The 21,017-nt window shown below is 34.5% G+C and overlaps 2 protein-coding genes across 2 annotated transcripts; one reads left to right on the forward strand and one right to left on the reverse strand.

The window, feature by feature from the left end:
• The first annotated feature begins 7,999 nt into the window (after positions 1–7,999).
• On the forward strand, positions 8,000–9,005 carry LOC116177069. The gene is made up of 2 exons (XM_031495932.1): positions 8,000–8,195; positions 8,252–9,005. Exons 1-2 carry the CDS (start codon positions 8,001–8,003, stop codon positions 8,840–8,842), a joined length of 786 nt encoding a protein of 261 aa, XP_031351792.1. The 5' UTR covers position 8,000; the 3' UTR covers positions 8,843–9,005.
• Positions 9,006–9,329: 324 nt separating this feature from the next.
• On the reverse strand, positions 9,330–10,728 carry LOC116177141. The gene is made up of 2 exons (XM_031496022.1): positions 10,481–10,728; positions 9,330–10,427 (listed from the first exon to the last, which is right to left on the reverse strand). Exons 1-2 carry the CDS (start codon positions 10,655–10,657, stop codon positions 10,077–10,079), a joined length of 528 nt encoding a protein of 175 aa, XP_031351882.1. The 5' UTR covers positions 10,658–10,728; the 3' UTR covers positions 9,330–10,076.
• Positions 10,729–21,017: the final 10,289 nt, after the last annotated feature.

Below are 21,017 nucleotides of genomic sequence, written 5' to 3' on the forward strand. Positions count from 1 at the left end.
CTAGGTAATAACAATATAACGCTCACTCAAATGGTAATAGTACAGCTTGAATAAACGATGTATCCATCCAGTAGTGAAGAAACTTTCAATTTCAATGTAGTAAGTAAGAAGGCGTTTGCATAATTATACGATTAACTTGTCAAAAATTTACGGCTTCATTTGCCCAGATGAATCTACGATATGGTTACTGTAACTTGAAACGTAAACAACAGTTAGAACAATCATCAGCAACAAATCTTAACTGGCTCGCCTTTATAAACGATTGTTAACACTAAACTCTAATTTTTGCACTAAAGTATGTATGCAATTAATTCCGAAAAGGCAATTGAACCCAATCTTTTGTCCTCTATAATCAGATATGACTTTAATTTGCGAGTACAAAAGCCGTTTTTTTCTATTAAAGATTTCATATTATAGTTATTACAACAATTCGAGGATGACATTGAAATTTTCAAACAACTCACAAGGTGTTGCTACTTATGCAGTGATCCAATGCAGCTTTTTTCTTCTATGTTTGAAGAGAAAGTTTGTTCCACAATGTACGTAATTTAAATACTCAATAAGGTAATTTTCATTAAATTTTGAAGAGCAAGCGTTCTATGTAGGTGATCCCAAATGCGAAGATGCAACTTTTCGCTATTATCTTAAATGGAGCATTCCGATCGTATGCGTCGATGGAATGAGTAATTTAACTCGCTGGAAGATATCTTGTTACTTGCATATTGGATTTTCCTCAAGATTCTTCTACTGAACATTCGCTGAATTTTGTCGTCCATAACACACCGCGTAAATGCAAATATCAGTCCTTGAAGTTCGCATGCTTTACGTCCTTTGAAGTTACAGATTATTGTAATGCACATTCTTAATGCAGATATTTTTCCTTCTTTATACAATATGTATGGGTACGTTTTGGCAGGCGAGCGAGTCGATCTAAAATATTCACATCCCGTCAGCTTCTCGTAGGTACGTAGCGCATTCATTATCAATTCATAAATCGCTTCTTCAAGGCAAAGGAGTCTCCATCACGCGGACTGTCGAAACCTGAAAGCGATTCGATATCCTTTTATTAAATAAATAATATAAATCCTAAATTGTGCATCGTAAGCTTTTTCGGAGGGAGACCGGTTACGTAAGTCTACATGTGGAACCACACGTAGGCCGTATGTGAGGACGAAACTGAACAGATGTTGCTAATCCTGGCGGTTCCCAAAACTGATCAATTCAGGAAGCGGCTTTAAACCATATAACCTATTCCAATCCCAGAACAACGTAAATAGTCGTATCTCTTTTTTAGGTCTTCTTTATAAATTTGAGTGTGGGTTATTTTAGAGTTCGCTCATTCAGCAAAAGCTGGTTTTCATTAGAATTGCAAATTTTCAACGTTAATGGCCGTTTTAGTGGTGCACTTACGTTAATATGCTTTGAGGTTTTCATGTTCTGTATTTTTTCTGAATGAGCGTGGCAATTACACTCGGTTTATGTACCTACGTGCCGATGTGTCATAGTCATTTTGTCTAGTCGCATATGACATTGAAAATAAACTACTCTCCCGCCAATTTATTGTGTCGTAGGATTATACAGGTTGATTTCTAATTCTTGGGATTACCGTTGATATTGATTTGACATCATCAAATCACACAAGGTCCAAATCTCTAACTGCATTTTTTGCATATTTGCCAGGCCGATTTCAAAGGTTTCTAAATACGCCCTTATCAAAGAAAATTTCTAGTAATATCTTCCAGAACGTTCCCAAAAAGGACTTCAGAAGGCAATTTTGATGGTTTTCTACGAACAGGAAGATTTGTGAACAGTTTTACAAGATTTATAGCAATAATTCTAAGGATTTCATACAGTAAAATGAAAATGAAAGTTTCTAAGAAGATTTCCACATAGAGTTCGACCAGCTTGGCGTATGTACCTGGGTAGATACTGGGCTACAGGTAGGAGGGTCTCGAGTTATCGAATGCGTCAGATATTTAGAGGGGAATGAATCCTTTTTTAAGATATATATTCCCAGGATAGTTTTAAAAGTTTCAAGGAAGGGTTCTAAACATAATTTCAAAAAAGTTCTTTTAAGGAAGATTTAAGGAAGGAATCGGCTTTAAAATCAAAATTTTGTGTTTGACATTCAAATTGGTAGTTGGTAAGGACGAATTTCGTGTTTCCCGTGGAGATCACGGGCGAATCCAGAAATTTTCATCAGAGGAGGGGGATGTGGAAATAAATTTCCGATCTTGTCTTAGGGCGATCTATATTAACCTCCACGCATTTGTGAATCTTCATAAGAGCCAATCCTGTTAGGTTTTTTGAATAAACAATGTCAATGCTGCAATTAGCTTTATTTATTCTGCTTCCCCTTCCATTCATCCGCCCTTGGTGGAATTTCGCGTGTCATGCTAAAATTTTGTGTTTACAATTAAATTTAATTTGGGCTTTTCGAATTCACAATCAAAATTTTGTGTTTCAAACGGATATTTTTGTATTGGAAGTTCAAAATTCAAGTCGTAAACTTTCATTCAAAATTTCGTGTTTCAAGCTGAAATTTTTAAGTTAAAATGGAGTGCAATACCGAAGCTATTTGTTTGTTGAAAATCGACATTCTGTATATGTTTTAAATTTTGTGTTTTCGAGGAGATTTTGTGTTTAGAATTAAGTATAATGTCGAATTTAATTTTGTACATTTTGTATTTGAAGTCAAAATTTTATATTTAACTGGACATTGTGTAAACTACGCCATGTGGACGTTTTATTTGGTATAAGTACCTAAAATAACGATGGGCCACCCTGTATTTGAATTTCATTTATTGTTAACCTTAAATGTTGGTTGCAATTTGGGATTAAGCACAATCTCAATCATATTAGTTGAATTTCATCGCAATGTTAATGTTGTTTCAGAATTGTTTAATTATTTTATATTTGATTTTGTTTAAATATTTGTTTTGTTTATTTTGTTTTGGTAATTGTAAGTTTAAATTACGTATTAAAAGATTGAGTTTATTGATCTATTTATCTCATGGTTTCTCCGGTCATCGCGATAAGATCGTTATCGCTGCGAGGGCTAATTAATTTCAAGATAGGCACGTGTTATAACGGATGTTTTTTCGTCGATAAGTGTTTAACTTATTCGAAATCGCAGTTTGAAGTGGAACGGAAAGGGAATTTGTTTTAAATAGAAAAGATGGACGTGAAATGTTGGCGTTCGGTCAAGCTTTCTGTTTGGTGGACGTTAAAACGCTGCCGTTACTTGAGTGTATTAATTGAAAAGCCTGTATTAGTTCAATTGTAAAGAGAGAGTATTTAAAGAATTTTCATTACGTTGTTTTAAAAGTGAACGTTAAGTCGAGTTAAGCGGAAGCGTATTTACACATTTACGAAAATTGTCGAAAAGCGCGATTTTGACCGGATGAAAGAATTATTTAACTTAAGATAATTAAAACTTCATTTAAATTTAACTTGTTTAATCGATCTCTTCTTGCGTGGTATGTTTTATCTTTCCCTGAGTGCCATTCTTTCTTTCAGCTGTTTTGATTGATTAATGTTGAATAAATTTGTTACATCTGTAAATGGTTACTTTTATGTAATTTTCGGATCCATCAGGTGTTAATTAAAAATTTGTTAATTAATTCTTTGGAATTGTTGAGTCGGTTGAGGCTGCTGAATTTCTTAAATTAATTTCCGATTTAGAGTTAAGTTTAGTGTCGACATTTCATCTTTAAAGTCAACATTTTGTGTTTTAAATAGAGATTTGGTATGTCAAGTGCAAATTTCATGTTTATAGTCATTCGAAATTTCGTGCTAAAATTCTGTGTGCAAAATTAAATTTCTCAAAAACATATCAATGTACCAATTAATTTAACCTCCATATGTTGACTATGTTCTCCTTTCTAATATTTGTTTTTGTTTGTTAGATGCGCTGATATAGTATTCAAGAATATTTACTTACTTTGATTAAACGGTTTTTTTAGAGTAAACAAATTAAATTCACAAAACTTAATAATATCATTGACCTACAACAAAAATTATTTTCAAAGTAAGTAAATATTCTTGAAATTTTGTATAGTCATAATTTATTATGCTGAACAACTTTTTTGAGCATCATTTTGTCGTATCATGAACAAAAAGTGCAATTTGCCTGAAAAGAAATTTTTGCTTCACAGTCACGGCTGACTTAATTTTTAAAAACCAAAAATATTCTTAAAATTCTATTCACACCGAGCCCTGCACCGAGCAGAATCTTAAAATAAATTTCAAAAATTTGTAGTCCACCACATCTCTTGTAACATCAATCCCGGGACAGACTATAGGTATGTATAATATGTAGTCGCTGACGACCTCAAACTTAAAAAGAGAAAAATTTAAATTTTAGATTGTAAGAGGCAAAATTTTAAATTTTGAGAATTCCAAGGAATCATAGATTCTAAAAATCTAAGGTTACCTACAACTTTTCAAAAATTTAAAAGGATTTGTGTTTTACACTTGCTTAATCTGCTGTTATATAGTTCAAAAAAAGACATCCATTACCTACATTACATATAGAAAAGTTAGTAGGTATACAAATTTAATTGTTAACCAATTTAACGCTAAATTTCGAAAATTTTTAAATTTTTACACCTCACCAAGTAAAGGTCCATATATGTATATATTGGACAGTGAATAAATGTATTGTCATCATTGAAAGCGGCGCTAGAGCTGGCGCCTTGTTCAAGAGATAAAATTCCGATGTTGGATTTTTGATTAATTTAAAGAATCTGGAGGAATGCAAAATGTGACAATTTCAGATGTTTCGTTTAACTAAAGAATAATTGGAGATTCGTATTCTTGAAATCTTCAGAATCCTGAAAATGCGAGCAGTCCAGTAGCCCAACTTTATGGTGTAGTGATAAATTTTATTTCAAATAGTTATAACTTTTTAATTTTAAGGACTAACAGTATGGAGTTAAATTTAAGATCACTTGAATATAAATTCATCTTATTTAGTATGTAACTTCAGTCCTACGACCTTCAGTCTTAAGAACTCATCAAGAAAAGATTGATGCTGAACTTAACATGACAGACAGACAGAAAGTACATTCCAATCTAAATGCTCCCGTTTTTAGGTCATTTTATTTCAAATGCAATTAATTTGTCTGTGGTAGAGCTCGTGATCTCAGTTCATTATTTATAAAAAGCTCAAGTATTACCCTATATCATGCCCGCAAACAAACAATAAATTCATTAGTTTCGCAACCAGATTTTTTTAAATAATAAACAATGCAAAGTTAACGGTTATACGTATATTTAAAAGACCAAAGACGGAAACAGCCCGAGGTCCCATCGTAAATAATGTCACATTTAGACAAATAAACCAGAACCCCTCTCATTCATCTCATTCAACTTTTGACCCACAAGTTATCCTTTTTTTTCTTGCGTAAAGGGATACTAAAAACAGATGTTTTCATTTTCCGATTCTACACCCTGAAGGGTTCGTATGAATGAAATTTGATAAATGCAGTCAGTCGTACACGTGATATGCATAATTTTAGTGTAAGTGTAATTATTCCATTAAGCTGCCCTCCAAGCTAAATCAACCTGTACGCAAGATAATTCACTAAAATTATCTATTATTAAGGAAGAGTGCATAATTATAGTTATAATTTAGTTACCTTGCCCTTCTTCATTGTAATTTTCACACCTTTCGTAAAAAGCGACATGGCATGATACAGTACAATTATGTGAAAAAGTGCAAATTGTTGTTCGACTACGTGTTTCGCGTAACTTAAAATTATCTTCACACTCTTCACTGTATATATTATATATGTATGTCTATAATTGAAAAAGTTAAATATAGGTATGTCACTTTTTTCAGCTAGATAAAGGGAATGCCTGTCAAGGGGATTTTTAAATATCTATAATGTAGAGAACGGAAAAATTAATACACAACCTGATGATTTACCTACAATCGACTTTTTTTATAAAACGAAGTATGATACAGGGTAAATGCGATTCCTTTGGGCGATTTTACATTAGATTTCATCGTCCCGACAATTCGCCTCGAATTATTCATTAATAGATAACGCCGCTTTACGCACATTAAATACATAGTTGGACCTTTTTTAAAATTCGTCGCCAGTTTTTTTGCGAAACCTACTCAAATAGCCTAATTCAATGAACTTTCAGAGCTCTATTCGATTATATTGTGTTTAAATAAAATCCGGAAATTTGCATGTATTTGCATAACTAATATTGGAATAGTCCGTCATTTAGCGACTTAAAATAGACTGTTAAGAATGGACGGGGGTAACATTTACGCGAACCGAAACCACCATCTCATTCGAAGATAAGGCTAAGCACCGTTTTCTTGCAGAAACCCAACAGAGCAACTAATTAACTCCGACATTAGCATTTGAGAATGTTTCTATTTGTGTTGTTGATAAAGATCAGCTAAAGTCGTTACGCTCGATTACGTTTTGTTTTTGTTTATCAAATTTATGGTGTGGTCGTCGCGAAGTAAAAGAAAAATAAATGGAGCGAGGGAGGCAACAGTATCCCGCCTAAAACACCGTACGGAAATAGGTAGGCGTTTTGACTTTTTATCGTCAAATCTTGAGAGGAAGGTCGTGATCTTGATCCTAAAAGTCAAGATCATGAGAAAAGTGGGCGGAAATTGTGGAAATTTACTCCCGTAATTGTGCACAGTGCCCTAGATTTATTACTGTTATGTCTCTCTCTCTTCTGGAAATTAGAAACAAACAAAAAGCTCGGCCGTTCTTCCGTGGTAATTTAATTATTCGCTTTTTAAGAGGTGCTAATTTTAACAACCGATCGTCTGAATTATAAATGAGTAACCCAAGTAGATTCTGTAACGCTATTTTAAACCTCTCTGGAATACATGATCAGCCACCACCAACTTTTTGAGATTTCCTGGTAAGGAGGGGGATGATATAGCTGTTTAAGGTAAGACAATCCTTGTTGTCCGAATATGTACGAATATCGACGTTTAAGTCAGGTCCGTGGAGTACCGATGTGTCCATTTTGTTATACAGATTTTGACCCTTATATTTTGATTTATTGAAGAGTATAACCAATTTCAATGGTTTTGGTGTATTTTGTGCAAATTTTAAGATTTTTGAGGTACCCAGCCCTCCAGAACCTCCCGCGCATAATCCGTGGTGAATACAATTATGATTTATGAATCTTTTAGTGCCCCAATTTTGTGTTCCTTTTTGCTGTATGAAACGAGTTGTGCTCTTTTTATTTTTAAGTTCTTCACCGTTTAATAATGTTTAAATTAAATTAAAATTTGAAATTCTTTCCCACGCCCATTTTGTGCCAGTAGTGTGTTACGTTTTTCGTACAATACGAATTTTGTGCTCTTATTCTTTTTGAGAATGCAGCTTGTTGGTCTAGTGAGATTTCGGCTGCAGTGTCTAGTGAGTGGACTAAAACGTGGTCTCTGAAAAATAAAGATTTCCTAAAACCTGTATAATCCATAGATTTAATAGCTATTTGTATAACAAGGGAGGAAAGTTAAAGATTCCCTCCCGCGTGTGAAGTTTAATGCCCGACGCGAAGCGGAGGGCAGTAATCACACAAGGGAGGGATATGTACTTTCCTCCAGAGTTATACATATGATTTTTTCTACTACCTCAACTTTAATTTAGCAAAGATTTCTACGGTAAGATGACCGCTTGCCATCTAGTTACACTAAAAAATTTAGGATGTATCCATGGTGAAGTTATGTTGCCATGGTAGCGGTATAAACAGTAGCTTGTGTACTGGTCGTTTCTGTAATTTTTCATCAGGAAATATGGAAATAGAAAGTGATTTAGAGGAAAATATTCCCTCAGACATTTTAGAAGAAGCTAATCAGGCATCGCTTGATCTACTGCCTGCAAAATCTAGGGACAGATACGAAAAAGAATATACTGCTTTCAAAAATTGGATGATGGGGAGAAAAGTCAAGAAAATTGCTGAAGAGGTAATCTTAGCATATTTTGCGCATCATTCTAAAACCATCGACGATGTGGAGTAAATATTCAATGTTACGTACCACATTACTTATAAACGACAACGTTGACATTAAGTATGCAAAAGTCATAGCTTTGCTTATACGTCAAGGAAATGGGTATAAACCAAAGAAAGCTAAAATTTTCTGTAGGAATGACCTAAACAGATTACTTTCGGAGGCGCCCGATGACTATTACTTGCAAATGAAGGTAATTATGAGATGATTTGAATTTGATACATTATGAACGCTATATTTTGTTCGTAGGTTGCTTTAATTATTGGACTTGCCGGAGCTTGCAGTTGCGATGAGCTAATTAAATTGACATTGCATGATATTCAGGATAATGGAGACATATTAGTTGTGAAAATACCCGATAGCAAAACAAAAATGCAAATAACATTTGTAATCACTAACGAAACCATTAATGGAACAAGTGTACATGGAATTTATAGAAAATATGTTTCATTACGCTCTGCTAAAACTGAACATACAAGATTTTTTGTTAATTACATAAAAGGGAAGTGCACCATCCAAGTCATAGGGAAAAATACAATTGCCAAAATACCATATAAAATTGCAAAGTACCTCGAGCTACCAGATGCAGAAGGTTACACTGGGCATAGTTTTCGGCGCACCTCCGCGTCTTTGTTGGTTGATGCTGGAGGAGATTTATTGAGTTTAAAGAGACACGGAGGATGGCGCTCTACCAACGTAGCCGAGGGCTATTTAGGAGAATCAATCGTAAAAAAAAGTAAAGTTTCTAACCAAATTACATGCGGAATGCTCTCCTCAAAAGTTTCTGGAGAACATCAAATGAACTCTACAAACATTGACAAGTACAGGTTTCAACGTTAATCAATCTTCCTCACCTTTTTCTGGTAACATTACTTTCAACAATGTTAGTAATTGCACCTTTAACTTCGGTTCTTCTACTAGCACTGAGAATAACAAGTACATATAAATAAAGTTAGTTGTAATTGAAGGGTATTTTGTTTAGTTATAAGCTTAGGTACGTTATATGGAGTTGAGGGAGGAAAAACCCTTAGGGAGGAAAAGTGCAGCTTTCGACCCTAAAAACGGGGCGAGAAATGATATTTTCTAAAGAGGTAGTAGGAAAAAGAATTTATATTTCCTTTACTACAATAGTATATTAAGATACAAGTGTATAATCAAGTCTTTAAAGCACGCGCAACGAGTTTAAGGGCACGACGCAAAGCGGAGTGCCTTTAACGTTGCAAGTGCTTTAAAGACTAAATTATACACGTGTATCTTATAGTATTTTTTATGTCTTACTAACCTATCATAGCACATTTTATATCTGTGATACGCGGGCATAAAGTACCACTTTATGCCCTAGGGCATTAAGTATCACCATAGTAACTCATTTATACTTAATGACAAAACAGAAACGTCAATTATTAAATGTCAATACCTATTAACTGTCACAAGTGCGAGCCGTAGGGCTCTCCGTGCGAAAGATTCCTTACAGATAAAATACATGTCACTTCTTAAAGAAAAACGCAACAATGGAACAAACTTTATTAACATTTCATAAATACGTCCTGAAAAATAGCAGTATTTATTTTTTTTCATTAATATTAAAGGTGCAATTACTGAAAGATCCCGAAAAGATAGCATTGCCACCGTTTAAACTTACTGGTGAATTAGTATTTGCCAGATGATTTGACGCTGTACTAATATTTAGCGATTCTCCCGCAATTAGCTTAGCTGCCTTGTTCTTGCTTGTTAAACTGTCTTCAATATACCCTTCTACTACAGTTGTACTCTTCCATCCCCCATGTCTCTTTAGTGTAGTCATGCTAGCACCGGCATCCGCGAGTAACGTAGCAGAAGTTCTACGCATGCAATGACCCGTATAACTTTCAGGATTCTTTAAGCCTAAGTAACTTGCAATTGTAGAGGGGATTTTCCCAAACGTGTTCTTCCCAACAGGTTGAGCAATGCAAAGCCCTTTCCTGTAGCCTAAAAACAACCGCTTCAAGTTGCAGTGCTGCGGACGCAGTGCTAAATACTTTTTTACGGTTTGGATGGCTTCCATTTCCGTCTCATTAATAATGGAAAATATTCGCTACTTATCAGTTTTTGTTTGAGGAATTGTAACCACAATAACTTCACCTCTATCTTCTACATCACTAATAAGCATGTCGCATAGTTCTTGCCTTCTGCATCCGCCGTAGATCCCAAATATTAGTGCCACTTTCACTAATAAATATTCGTGGTTAGGTGCTTGCCGCAAAAACTTTAAAATATCCTCGCGCGTTAATACGCTTGATTTCTTGGACACGTGACCTTTGGAGACGTTTTTTAAAAATTGCGTCAATTTTGCATAATTTCCAATATTAACATTTTTGTTCAAAAGCAGCGTTTTTTTAATCATAGAAAATTTAGTCCATAAAGACGTTGGTTGAAACACTTCAGACTATAACACACAGCCATTAAACAAATCAAAAGAAATGAAAATACTAAACTCACCAATTCCTGAAAGTGCGCTAAGAGTACTACTTCATTAATAATTCCTGTACCGTTGTTGGCTAACCATTTAACAAACTTTGAGTATTCCAGATTATATAAACTTTTAGACTTATGTGGAATTAATTGGTCCGCTGCAAGATTGGCCTTATTTTGAATACTTTCTGGAACTTCATCCATGATGAATTGAGTAAACGTTTGACGTTTGGATGGTTTCAATAGTAACTATAGTTTCAATCACATTAACAAATTCGAACCACTCATACTTGATCAAACATAATGAATTGTTTTGTAAACGAATATTTACTTTGACGAAAGAAACTATTTTGTATGTACCACGGGCATAAACTGATGATTATACTCTCGGGCGACTAAAAAGCTCTCGGGCCTATCGGCCCTCGAGCTTTTTAACTCATCGCCCTCGAGGATATAAACATCAGCTTTATGCCCTTAATACATAAATAACTATTATACCTGCAGTATAATTTAAAAATAGGAAATACAATGAAGTCATATTGACATTATACTCGAATATGTGTCTAATTACATGTCTTCTCGAATACATGTCTAATTAAGTGGGCTGGGTGTTCGTAATTTCACGATTGCCATGGAAATGTCACTTGACGTTTGCTTATAAAAATCATCGTCTTTGTGAATTAAACGATTTCCGTTGAAAAAGATAATACACCGCCCATTAAATCGATTGTTGTAAAATCTAAACAAACGTTGTTAGGTGTAAAATCCAACTCCAGTAAAACCTATTATAAAGAATATGAAAAGTTGTTTTCATGGATGAATGGGAAGTTACTTACGAATACAATCTTAAATGCATCCATAATGCTGGCATATATGAAGGAAATGTCAAAGGTATTTAAATCTTCTATATTTTAAAGCAATGCTGCGATTAAAAAGTGGAACAGATTTGGAAGCATACCCTAAATTACGCGCGTTTGTGAAAGATTCAACGAAAGGATAGGTACAACAGCCAAAGAAATGTTCTGCATTTACAGAAAGCGACCTACGAGGATTTTTTATTTCATCCAGATGACAGTTTCAAAAGTCATACTTGAAGTATCGTTACTTAGCAACTTTAAAGCACGTGTGTTTTAAAGGCCCTTCTTCGCACGCATTTGAGTGTTTAAAACGGAGATTGTGATTCAGGTATAATAAAATAGTACATTATATATCAAGGTAGAGAAGTCCACTATTATTGCCTGAGCACCAAGATTACATCTCGAGGCGCTTGCGCCGGGGGGTGTAAGGTGCGAAGGCAATAATAGACTTCTCTACCGTGGTATATATACTATTTTTTTCACTACTAGCACTTGAAATCCTCTAAATTAACATATTATATTGATAAGAGAGTTAACGGTTGGACAGAATTGTTTGTTTCTTAATTTAACATGTCAATCAAGTACGTGGAAGTACAAGTCAAACAGGCCGTATTTTGTTCTGTCATTGAGATTTTTCAAAGAGTAATTTCGTTCGAATTTTTTCAAAATGTGATAATTTTAGGTATGTAATTTCTCTGGAAATTGCGAATGGTGGCAATTATTCGTTTTAGAGAACTTGTCTAAACGTTCATTGAGCGAAATTTCGGGTTGTGTTTTCTAAAAGTGACAGCGTGACAGTTCTCATTATTGACTACTAGTTAATAATAAAAAATTATTAACCACTTTGAACAAATGCCGAGAAAGCCTACTTTACAAGTGGAAAAAAGGTTAATAATCATGTCATCAGACGCTAGTAGTGAAAAAAAGCTATTAAAAGATATCTTACAAATTTTTGTTTTTTGCACGAACTTTTCAGATTGTATACATTTCAGTCTTTCACAGAATCTTAGAAAGCTTTTCAAATTGCTTGACAACACTTCTATTGATTCATGGCATATCCTTCAAGGGTTACTCAAAGCTTACTTACAGGATTTTCAGAGATTCGTCAGCGGTGCTTCAGTGATCCTAAGAAATTCTGCTCTTCACTGATACTTTTGAGATTCCTAAATCTATCAATGATCGTCTGAGGAAATTAGAAGTCTCTCTAAAATTTTGGAAGGTTTTTTGATAATCTAGAGAAATAAAAAAAATAGAAATTTCTTAATAAAATAGAGAGTGCAGTTGTCTGAATTTGTATATTCTCATATAGTTGCTTATGATTGTATGGGGAATCCCATAGAATGACTGAAAAATCTATGGAAAATCTCTAAGTTATGGCTAAAAACCACACCAGAATCTAAAGACTTTCGAAGGATCTTTCCAAATCTGATTTCTGAAGAATTTGTGGAGAACAGGGTGGAGAATCAATTAGTCTTGGTATGTTAGTATGGTTAGGTGACAAGAATGGCTCTTTCAAGAGATGCAAGGGCTGGTAGTTGGAAGTGGTTAAGAGTGCACCACAATGGGGCATGATGAGACAATACGGACTAAGAGGAACTCGGCCCTCTTTCCCTTCCAGTGATAGGTCACTAATCTTATTCATCAAAGACAGTGATATTTTCAAATTTAAAACTGTCCTGGATAAAATAGAATCAAGTGGTCCAACATCAAAACTCTGGGTGCAGTACGCAATAATGTAGCAACTCTTTCAAGCGGAACGGATGGGGGATTGGGAGCTCCACCAAACCATAGTTGGAAAAATGGAATAAAACCTCTTACCGTTTTCAAAATACGTAATTTTTTAGAAAGTTTGTTATTGTAGGTAGAACAACCGTAACTTCTGGGGTTGTGACTTTTCTGGTACATGTGGCTTTGGTTTCTCTTTACACAAAATAAAACGGTGCAATTGCAAAAATGAAATTTAATAAAGATAAGAAAATGGAACATCCAGCGGTAATTTACATGTCAAAATCTGTAGACGGCGACGACGGCAATTGTCGGGGGAAAACGGTGGAACGGCGGAACGGGAGCGCTTCGGGCGCCACCAGAAGCTTTCGGTCTCTCTTGCTTCTGGACAAAATGCGATCGGCGATGGTAAGCTCCAGCTAACTCGAATGGTGGCCCCGGGAATTCTAAAGGGCAAGTGGTGGGTGGCTACTGGTGAATGCTAAAATAAACTTAAACTGCACAGCAATTTCCCTAAGCGGGATAAGTAAATAGTCAGAAGACACAATATCCCCCCATTATAATTAATGAAACGTAAAGTTTGGAAAAAGCTTACTTTGCAATTAACGGAGCGACAGCAATTACTGTGCAAGAAAAAGCTATAGGTGGGGTACATTTAATGTAAAAGCAAAAATTAGATGGTCTGAATGCAAAATAAATGCGGGGAAACAAGAATTACGGTACACCAAATATTTCATTGCAATTTTCCTTTCCTCCGTACTACATGTTCCTATGCTACTGATAAATTATTGAAAGAAAAACATGAAAATGATAGTTTACGACGAGGAAAAATAACTATACCTACGTAAAGCTACATTTTCATATCCGAATGCGGACATGAACATGGGCCCCTTTTTTACAGTAACCTGTCATTTATAACCCTTTTCCCATATATCAAGCGTCATTATCCTTAGAGTGGCAATAAATTGGAGAGAGAAATATACGAAAATATTTTGTCAAACCATCTTCGAACCATAAATAAAAACGTTAACATTTGGGAGGGTGTAACACTGTAAGGGTGGAACTTTAGACTTATACACGTTGGCTCTACATTACCTAGAATATTTTTTTTTACTGTAGTTAGGAACACCCAAAGATTAGCATTCCTTGAGTACTGAACTGCAAAAGTGCATGGGAAAAGGTTGTGACATGGTAAGAATAACAACCTCAGTGTGGCTGACTGGATCAATTTAAGTCCATTCTAGACAGTTTTACACCTAACTGAAGAACTATAACAATACATTTGTACATGAGGCAAATTTGGGGCAGAAAGGATATGAAGCTAAAGCTCTATTTTAAGAAGTTGAATAACTCATAAATCTAAGGGGAAAGGATTTCTAATTTTATAATACCCGGTATGCTCGCGAAGTCGCGTTAAAAAGGTGGAATAACTCAAAAACCATAGGTCCCAAACGTCTGTTCACTCTGTGGTACAGAAAGCAAATGTACAAAATAGGGAATACTTCCGAATTCAATTGGAAAATTCAAATCATTCAAATATAACCTTGCTTTCTATGAAGGGGTGTTTAAAAACAAAATTGATGCTAAAGTACAGTTAGATACGATCTACGAAAGTTCACTTTCACTAAGCTTCAATGTCGTGAAAAATAGTAAAATGTGTAAAACTCGTGTACCTTCACAGAAGGTATAGCCTAAAGAAACCATCGGCATGAATAAAAAAAGTGGAACCATTAACCGATCAAAATCAGGTTTAATTCACAAACTTTTTTGGTAAATTTCCTAATAAAATCGAAAGAAGCGTATTTCGTACAAAGCCCCGTTTTAATGTATGTGAGATAAACGCTCATTACCACCGTATAGGCGAAAAATGAACGTCTTATCGTTTTTAAACCGATCAAATCTTGCTCACTTTTTAAGAACCTTATAATTGCATATCAAGTTTCGGATTCCTCGTCAGGTCAGTTGCCCTGGTGTTGAAGATCACCTCGGGCAGTTTTGCGTATGAAGCAATATTGTTTCCTTAAATACCTTATAACGGCACCTGTGATCTAAAAACGCCTAAACGCGTCTTACTATCAAAGAGCTACTAATCGTTTGTCGACACCTAAAAAAAAAATAACGCGAACCCGTATTAAATTTTTGATTGGTGCACGTGCGTGTCATCGTTTTTGTTGGCGAAATCTATTTTCGTACAGAATCAATGGAAGATACTGTTATTTAAGCAAATGGGTAATTGGAAACGACGAGACGGTAGTACTAAAATAGACAGCTGTCAATGTGTAAAGCATCTTGTCAACCGTGTACGACATCGTCGTATTTAAGTACGAGTAGGCATGTAGACCAAACACGCACGATGATGGGATGGCAGGGTGTTAGCGTGAGAGCGGCGGCGCTTCCAACATGCCTTATTATCATTGATTTGCGATCATGTGATCCGCCTCTATTCGATACGTTTAGTTTAGACTTCCTAGTTAACATTTTACAAACACCAATACCATGCAAATTCAATCGAATTCATTAATGCAAGTACACGAACGTGCGAGTTAAAAAAAGAACACCTCGACGACTTCCTCATAGATCTACCAGAAACAATATTGAACTTACTTCAACACTGAATTCATTCACGTGTTGAAATCTCGATCTTTTTGAAGAACCCAAAGCCCCAATTTTTGAGTTTTTTGACAGATTATTGAAATTTTATGAAGTTTTGCAATTCTCAAATTCGAAAATGTTGAAAATTGAGGTCCTTTATGTGAAACTTTCTATTGGAAATTGAAGTATTAGGCAATAAAATGACAATCGAAAACCCGTGGAAGTCACTATTTGATCAAGAGGGCAAGATGAGTTACAGCAAAAGACACCGCCAGAGTTACCTGATGTAGAACGACTGCCAAATACTATGATTAAAATTAGGGTTCACAACACGTCTCCAAGACAATTGTATACCAGTATACCTTATAGTCGTTATACACTCTTTGCTTATAGTTATATGTATATGTTACGCACAAATATCTAAAACGCTCAATGAGCGCAAATAAAGCACAAAACGCGTTTCGGAATCACAAACTTCACGCACTTGTTAGGAAAATGACGATTTTAGGTTATCAAGTTCCCTTGTAACCCACATAGCAGACCTATATGTATACATTGCATATACCATGTACATTCCACGTGGGATATTGTATATCCATAGAATGTGAAAAAGTATGTCGCAAATGTCCGATATATGTGCATGGGGTATAAGTTTGGCAGACTGCACATAATACATAGTATATACGTTTTGGATGTCTTATGTATATGCATATACTGACAACTGGATATACCATGAATATTCCTGTAATATGCAAAAGATGTTCAATAGGATATTCTATGTATGTTGTATACATTCAGAATGGATGTTCTATAGAGATTCCGCGAACATTCGGGAAGTTTACTAGCATCTATACCAGAGCTGGGCAGTATTCGATTTTGTAAATACTTTTTAGTATTCAAATCCTTTAAAGTATTCAAATACTTTGTAATTAAATACTTCTATGGGAGCAGTATTTGTATTTGTAACTCAAATACTTTCACAAATATTTAGTATTCGAATACTTCGCATAGTATTTGAACACTTAACCTTCCTTTTTTACCAAAAATCGACTACACCAAAATTTCTCGGGAAAACACTTTTTCTTATTAATTTTGGTGCGTAGAATCCAAAACAATTCGTACTTTTTCGATCAGACTTCTCAATCAAGTTATAGACTAGAAACCAATTTCGAAAGAAAATTCAAAGGGCTGTAACTTTTGAACTAGTAGCCCAATCTTGGAAGTGTTTGAAGTTATTACTTTTACTCCCCTTAAATTTGTATATAACAATAGAAATATAAAAAAAGCTAACCCCATACAAAGTATAACTTGATTTTTTAAGTAGTATTAAGACTTTTATCTAGTATACTATTTTAAATTTTTAATGTATTTGAGTGACAAGTATTTGAATACTTTTTACTGTATTCGAATACTTTTCAATGTAAGTTAATGAAATACTTTTCAAAGTATTCGAATACTTTTTATAGTATTCGAATACCTTTGATAGTATTAGAATACTTTTGAAAGTATTCGAATACCTTTGAAAGTATTCGAATACCTTTGAAAGTATTCGAATACATTCTAAAGTATTTGAATACTTTTCTATGTATCTGTATCTAGTATTCGCTTGTGCTGGACGTAAAAGTATTTAGTATTCAAATACCTTTGATTTGTGTAAAGTATTTACTATTTAGTATTCAAATACTTTTTGAAAGTATTCTGCCCAGCTCTGGTCTATACCTTCATAAATAAATTCTTTTCACGGAGTGGAGCTGTTTGTTTATTAAGTCTCTTAGTATACAATGGAAAATGTGCTTAAGAAATTATTATTGTTTTATTTAACACTGTAGTCTTGAGTCATTTTGATCGTGTTCTTGTTCAACACTATAATAGCGCGAGTTCATAACAAATAGGTTGCTAACATACCTGCCATTCTTGTCCTTATATTAATTCCCATCCAGTCTTTACATCTCACTAACGCATATTTGCAACTTTAGATCATGCACACACGAAATAAAAATCATTACTTTCACTGTCAAAATTAGACAAACAAACTCATTAATAACTCGCAGAGTAACACTCCTGATTTTAGAAAAATGAGCTGTATTTGCAATAGCACCTTACTATCTTCATCGCCGTAATTCACACAAAATGAGACGCTAACGTTTGTAACGTCGGTAATACAGAACACGCATGTATCAAATCCAAAACGCATATACATAACATATAATCCCATGTATATACATAGCATATCCAGAATGTAAATTTATAGAATACCCATACTGAACATAAAATACATATGCCTATCCTATAATGAATATACATAGTATATACATAAGATGGACAGGCTATTCCCTGTACATTATGGATTTAAAATGTATATACGTAAGATATCGAATGCTATGTGGGAAGTACGGTGTTCCGACACTAATTTTTTGAGTTATGCACAAAAAGTTTTGACCCCATCGACGGATGCGTCGCGTCTACATCTATCATATCTTTCCTGTGTGAGTCTCCCCCTTCCTTGACATGTTTGACATAGTCGACTACTACCTTTATTACAAAGATATGGTGGCGTTCAAATTTCACATGCGCACAACCCCACTTTTGACATGCTCATCGCAAAGAATTCCAAAAATATACTCTACAAATAGAAGAGTTGATTCAGTAAATGTTTCTTTTGTTTTAACCTCACCATTAAAAAACTGGTTGTCATTTTCTTCATTTGGGGTTTCCTGAAATGTGGGGGCTTCTCAAATAGAAATGAGCTCAAAATCATCAGGGTTCATCTGGAAGATACAATACTTAGTAATAAAACGTACAAGTTTTTGTATACCAAAGGCTCTCTTGCGGTAACAAAAAATAATCCGATGACGGCAACGACACCGCAATAGAATTTTTTTTCATAAACCACTTTGTGTGTATTTCTCAAGGGGCAATGGGAAAATACAAAGGGAGGCGGAGGTTATATAACCTCAAATTGATAATGCAGATGCGCACGTGGAAAATCCACCTTGTTTCACAAGATAAACAAAAATATATACGAGTATTCCGTTACCCCTTTCCGGTTGTAATAATAACGTCATTTTCAGAATTTCCTCTTGGCCACTTTTATGTAACAAAAAACTCTATTTTTATTATTTTTGGAGGTGTCAATTCTCATTCGCATTTGACCACCATACTTATTTACTGGTCGGCATTTTAAAAGGGTTGGTACATTTGCTTCTGCTTCTCGCAATTGGACCATAAAATAAAATTTTTACTTTCTGAACAAATCGTTCTTGCAAGTTTTCGGCCGTACTGAGGTACTTTTCAGGGTCTAAAAATTTTAATGCTGTGATACTCGGTTCGAGTGAAAAATATAAATTAATTTTATTCCCAGATTTTGTAATTTTGTCATCCAGTTACCAATATTTTCCGGATGAAGATAGAAATTCTCACTTAGTAACCAACAGGAGGTACACTGTTCCCGAGACTATTCCTATTGAAAACTGATTTGTTCTTGAACTATGATCAGAATAGATTTACCGAAAAATTTTAGACATAATTTAAAATCATTTTTAATTACGCATGTTTTTTACGTACGAGTAGTAGAAGAATTCATCGATTCTTCATTTAAAATTTTGTGTATTTGTGTTCGTGTCATTTTCATTCGCAAATATGTCATATGTCTCTTTTATCGATGTTAAATTTATATATACACCCTGACAAGTGTAAAGTACGAAGCGAATAGGACACATAGGAAATTATTTTGTAAATTACAGTTGTAACTGAGAATTATACTAATTTACAGTTGTAACTGTGAATTAGTTTATAATTTACAGTTGTAATTGGGAATTACACTGATTTACAGTTCGAACTGGGAATTATGCGAATTTACAGTTGTAACTGGGAATTATACTAATTTACAGCTACAATGGTAAATTAGTATAATTCCCAGTTACAACTGTAAATTAGCATAATTCCCAGTTACAACTGTAAATTAGTATAATTCCCAATTACAACTGTAAATTATAAACTAATTCCCAGTTACAACTGTAAATTACAAAATAATTTCCTATGTGTCCTATCCAGAGCTTCGTAGTAAAGACTGCGCAGTCTCTCAGCATGATAATAATAGTAATAAATAAATCTAAACAATTTGCGACCGTTACTTATCAAATTTAAGGGATAATGGTTCTAGTACTAATGGGTAAGATCAACAAGTGTGATTTATTAAAAAAGATGTTCCTCTTGAACCTAAAATTGACGTGCTCGAGTGTTTTTTTTTAGATTATTGGTTATTAATTCACAAAAAAATTAATATGATTTCGTTAATAGGAAATTATTGGTAATGGGAATTAATAACGATGTCGCTCGTGTTGCAACTAAGGTAACTTCCCTTTTTAGTACGAAAAACCACTGCTTTCGTTTTCGTTGTTAGAAGCCCAGTCTGATTTAGGCAGCTCACATTACATTGGGATTTGGGAAGTACTAAACTATCATGTAATCGCTAAACGGTCTTATAATAATAAGATAATCTTATAATTAGAGAAAAAATTTAAAGAAGAAACACTGCCCTCGTCATTGGCAGTTCCTATCCTTAGTCTGTAAAAAAATCAGCCTCATTGATGCAACTGTACCTTAGTTCTATCCGTAGAGAGTTCGTGAAAAACCGACTAAGAATTGTTCTTTACGAAGATATCAAATGTTAGCGAGTTTTTAAGAAACTATTATCAACGTTTTCATTAGGTGTATAACTTATTTTCCCAAAAAAAACCATTTACAATTGGTACCGCAAGAAGTACCGCAGAGTATCGTGGCCTGAGGCGACAGACGGTCGATTTTAGCATATGAGGATAGGCCACAGTGGAATTCTATCGGCTAATATGTATCACTCTCATTCAGTTGATTTCGAGTTAGCTCCTCTACTAAAATAAGACCGTATTTAACTCCCTCATTTCGTAGACAATCTATTCGTGGATCCAGAAATTAAAGCTACGCAAAAACTGAAAGCATGCGTTCCATGTCAAAGAAATAAGGGCACTAGACATGCCATTAAAAGAATATGTAGTTTCAAAATTTCGATTTGTGGTGAGCCCCATGCCTTATGCAAGTGGATTCACACATAATTAATATCACTGCTGAAAATGTCGCTAACTAGCGCAATGATTATGAGTTGGATTGTACGTTTTGGTATTTCTGAGCGGATTAAAGGAAAGCAGTTCGAATCAGATTTATTTCAGGATTTATCGAAATGTTTATCTAAGAATTTCAGCATATCACCCTTCAGCAAATGGATTTGTTCAGCGTTTCCACCGCCAAATGAAAGCTGTCCGCCATTGCTATGAAGATGAGGATTGGATCAAAACGTTACCATTAATTTTATTAGGTATGCGTAGCGCTTTGAAAGTGGACATAGAGGCTTCTTC

Source organism: Photinus pyralis, unplaced genomic scaffold (assembly GCF_008802855.1).
Source record: "Photinus pyralis isolate 1611_PpyrPB1 unplaced genomic scaffold, Ppyr1.3 Ppyr1.4_LG7, whole genome shotgun sequence".
NCBI classification, from domain to species: domain Eukaryota; kingdom Metazoa; phylum Arthropoda; class Insecta; order Coleoptera; family Lampyridae; genus Photinus; species Photinus pyralis.

Excerpts from the sequence above, each read along its gene's own strand:
- LOC116177069 (XM_031495932.1), top strand. The coding sequence starts at position 8,001 with ATGTGGAGTAAATATTCAATGTTACGTACCACATTACTTATAAACGAC. Across the intron at positions 8,196-8,251 it reads ACTATTACTTGCAAATGAAG|GTTGCTTTAATTATTGGACT; the intron begins GTAATTATGAGA and ends TTTTGTTCGTAG.
- LOC116177141 (XM_031496022.1), bottom strand. The coding sequence starts at position 10,657 with ATGGATGAAGTTCCAGAAAGTATTCAAAATAAGGCCAATCTTGCAGCG. Across the intron at positions 10,428-10,480 it reads TAGCGCACTTTCAGGAATTG|TCTGAAGTGTTTCAACCAAC; the intron begins GTGAGTTTAGTA and ends TGTGTGTTATAG.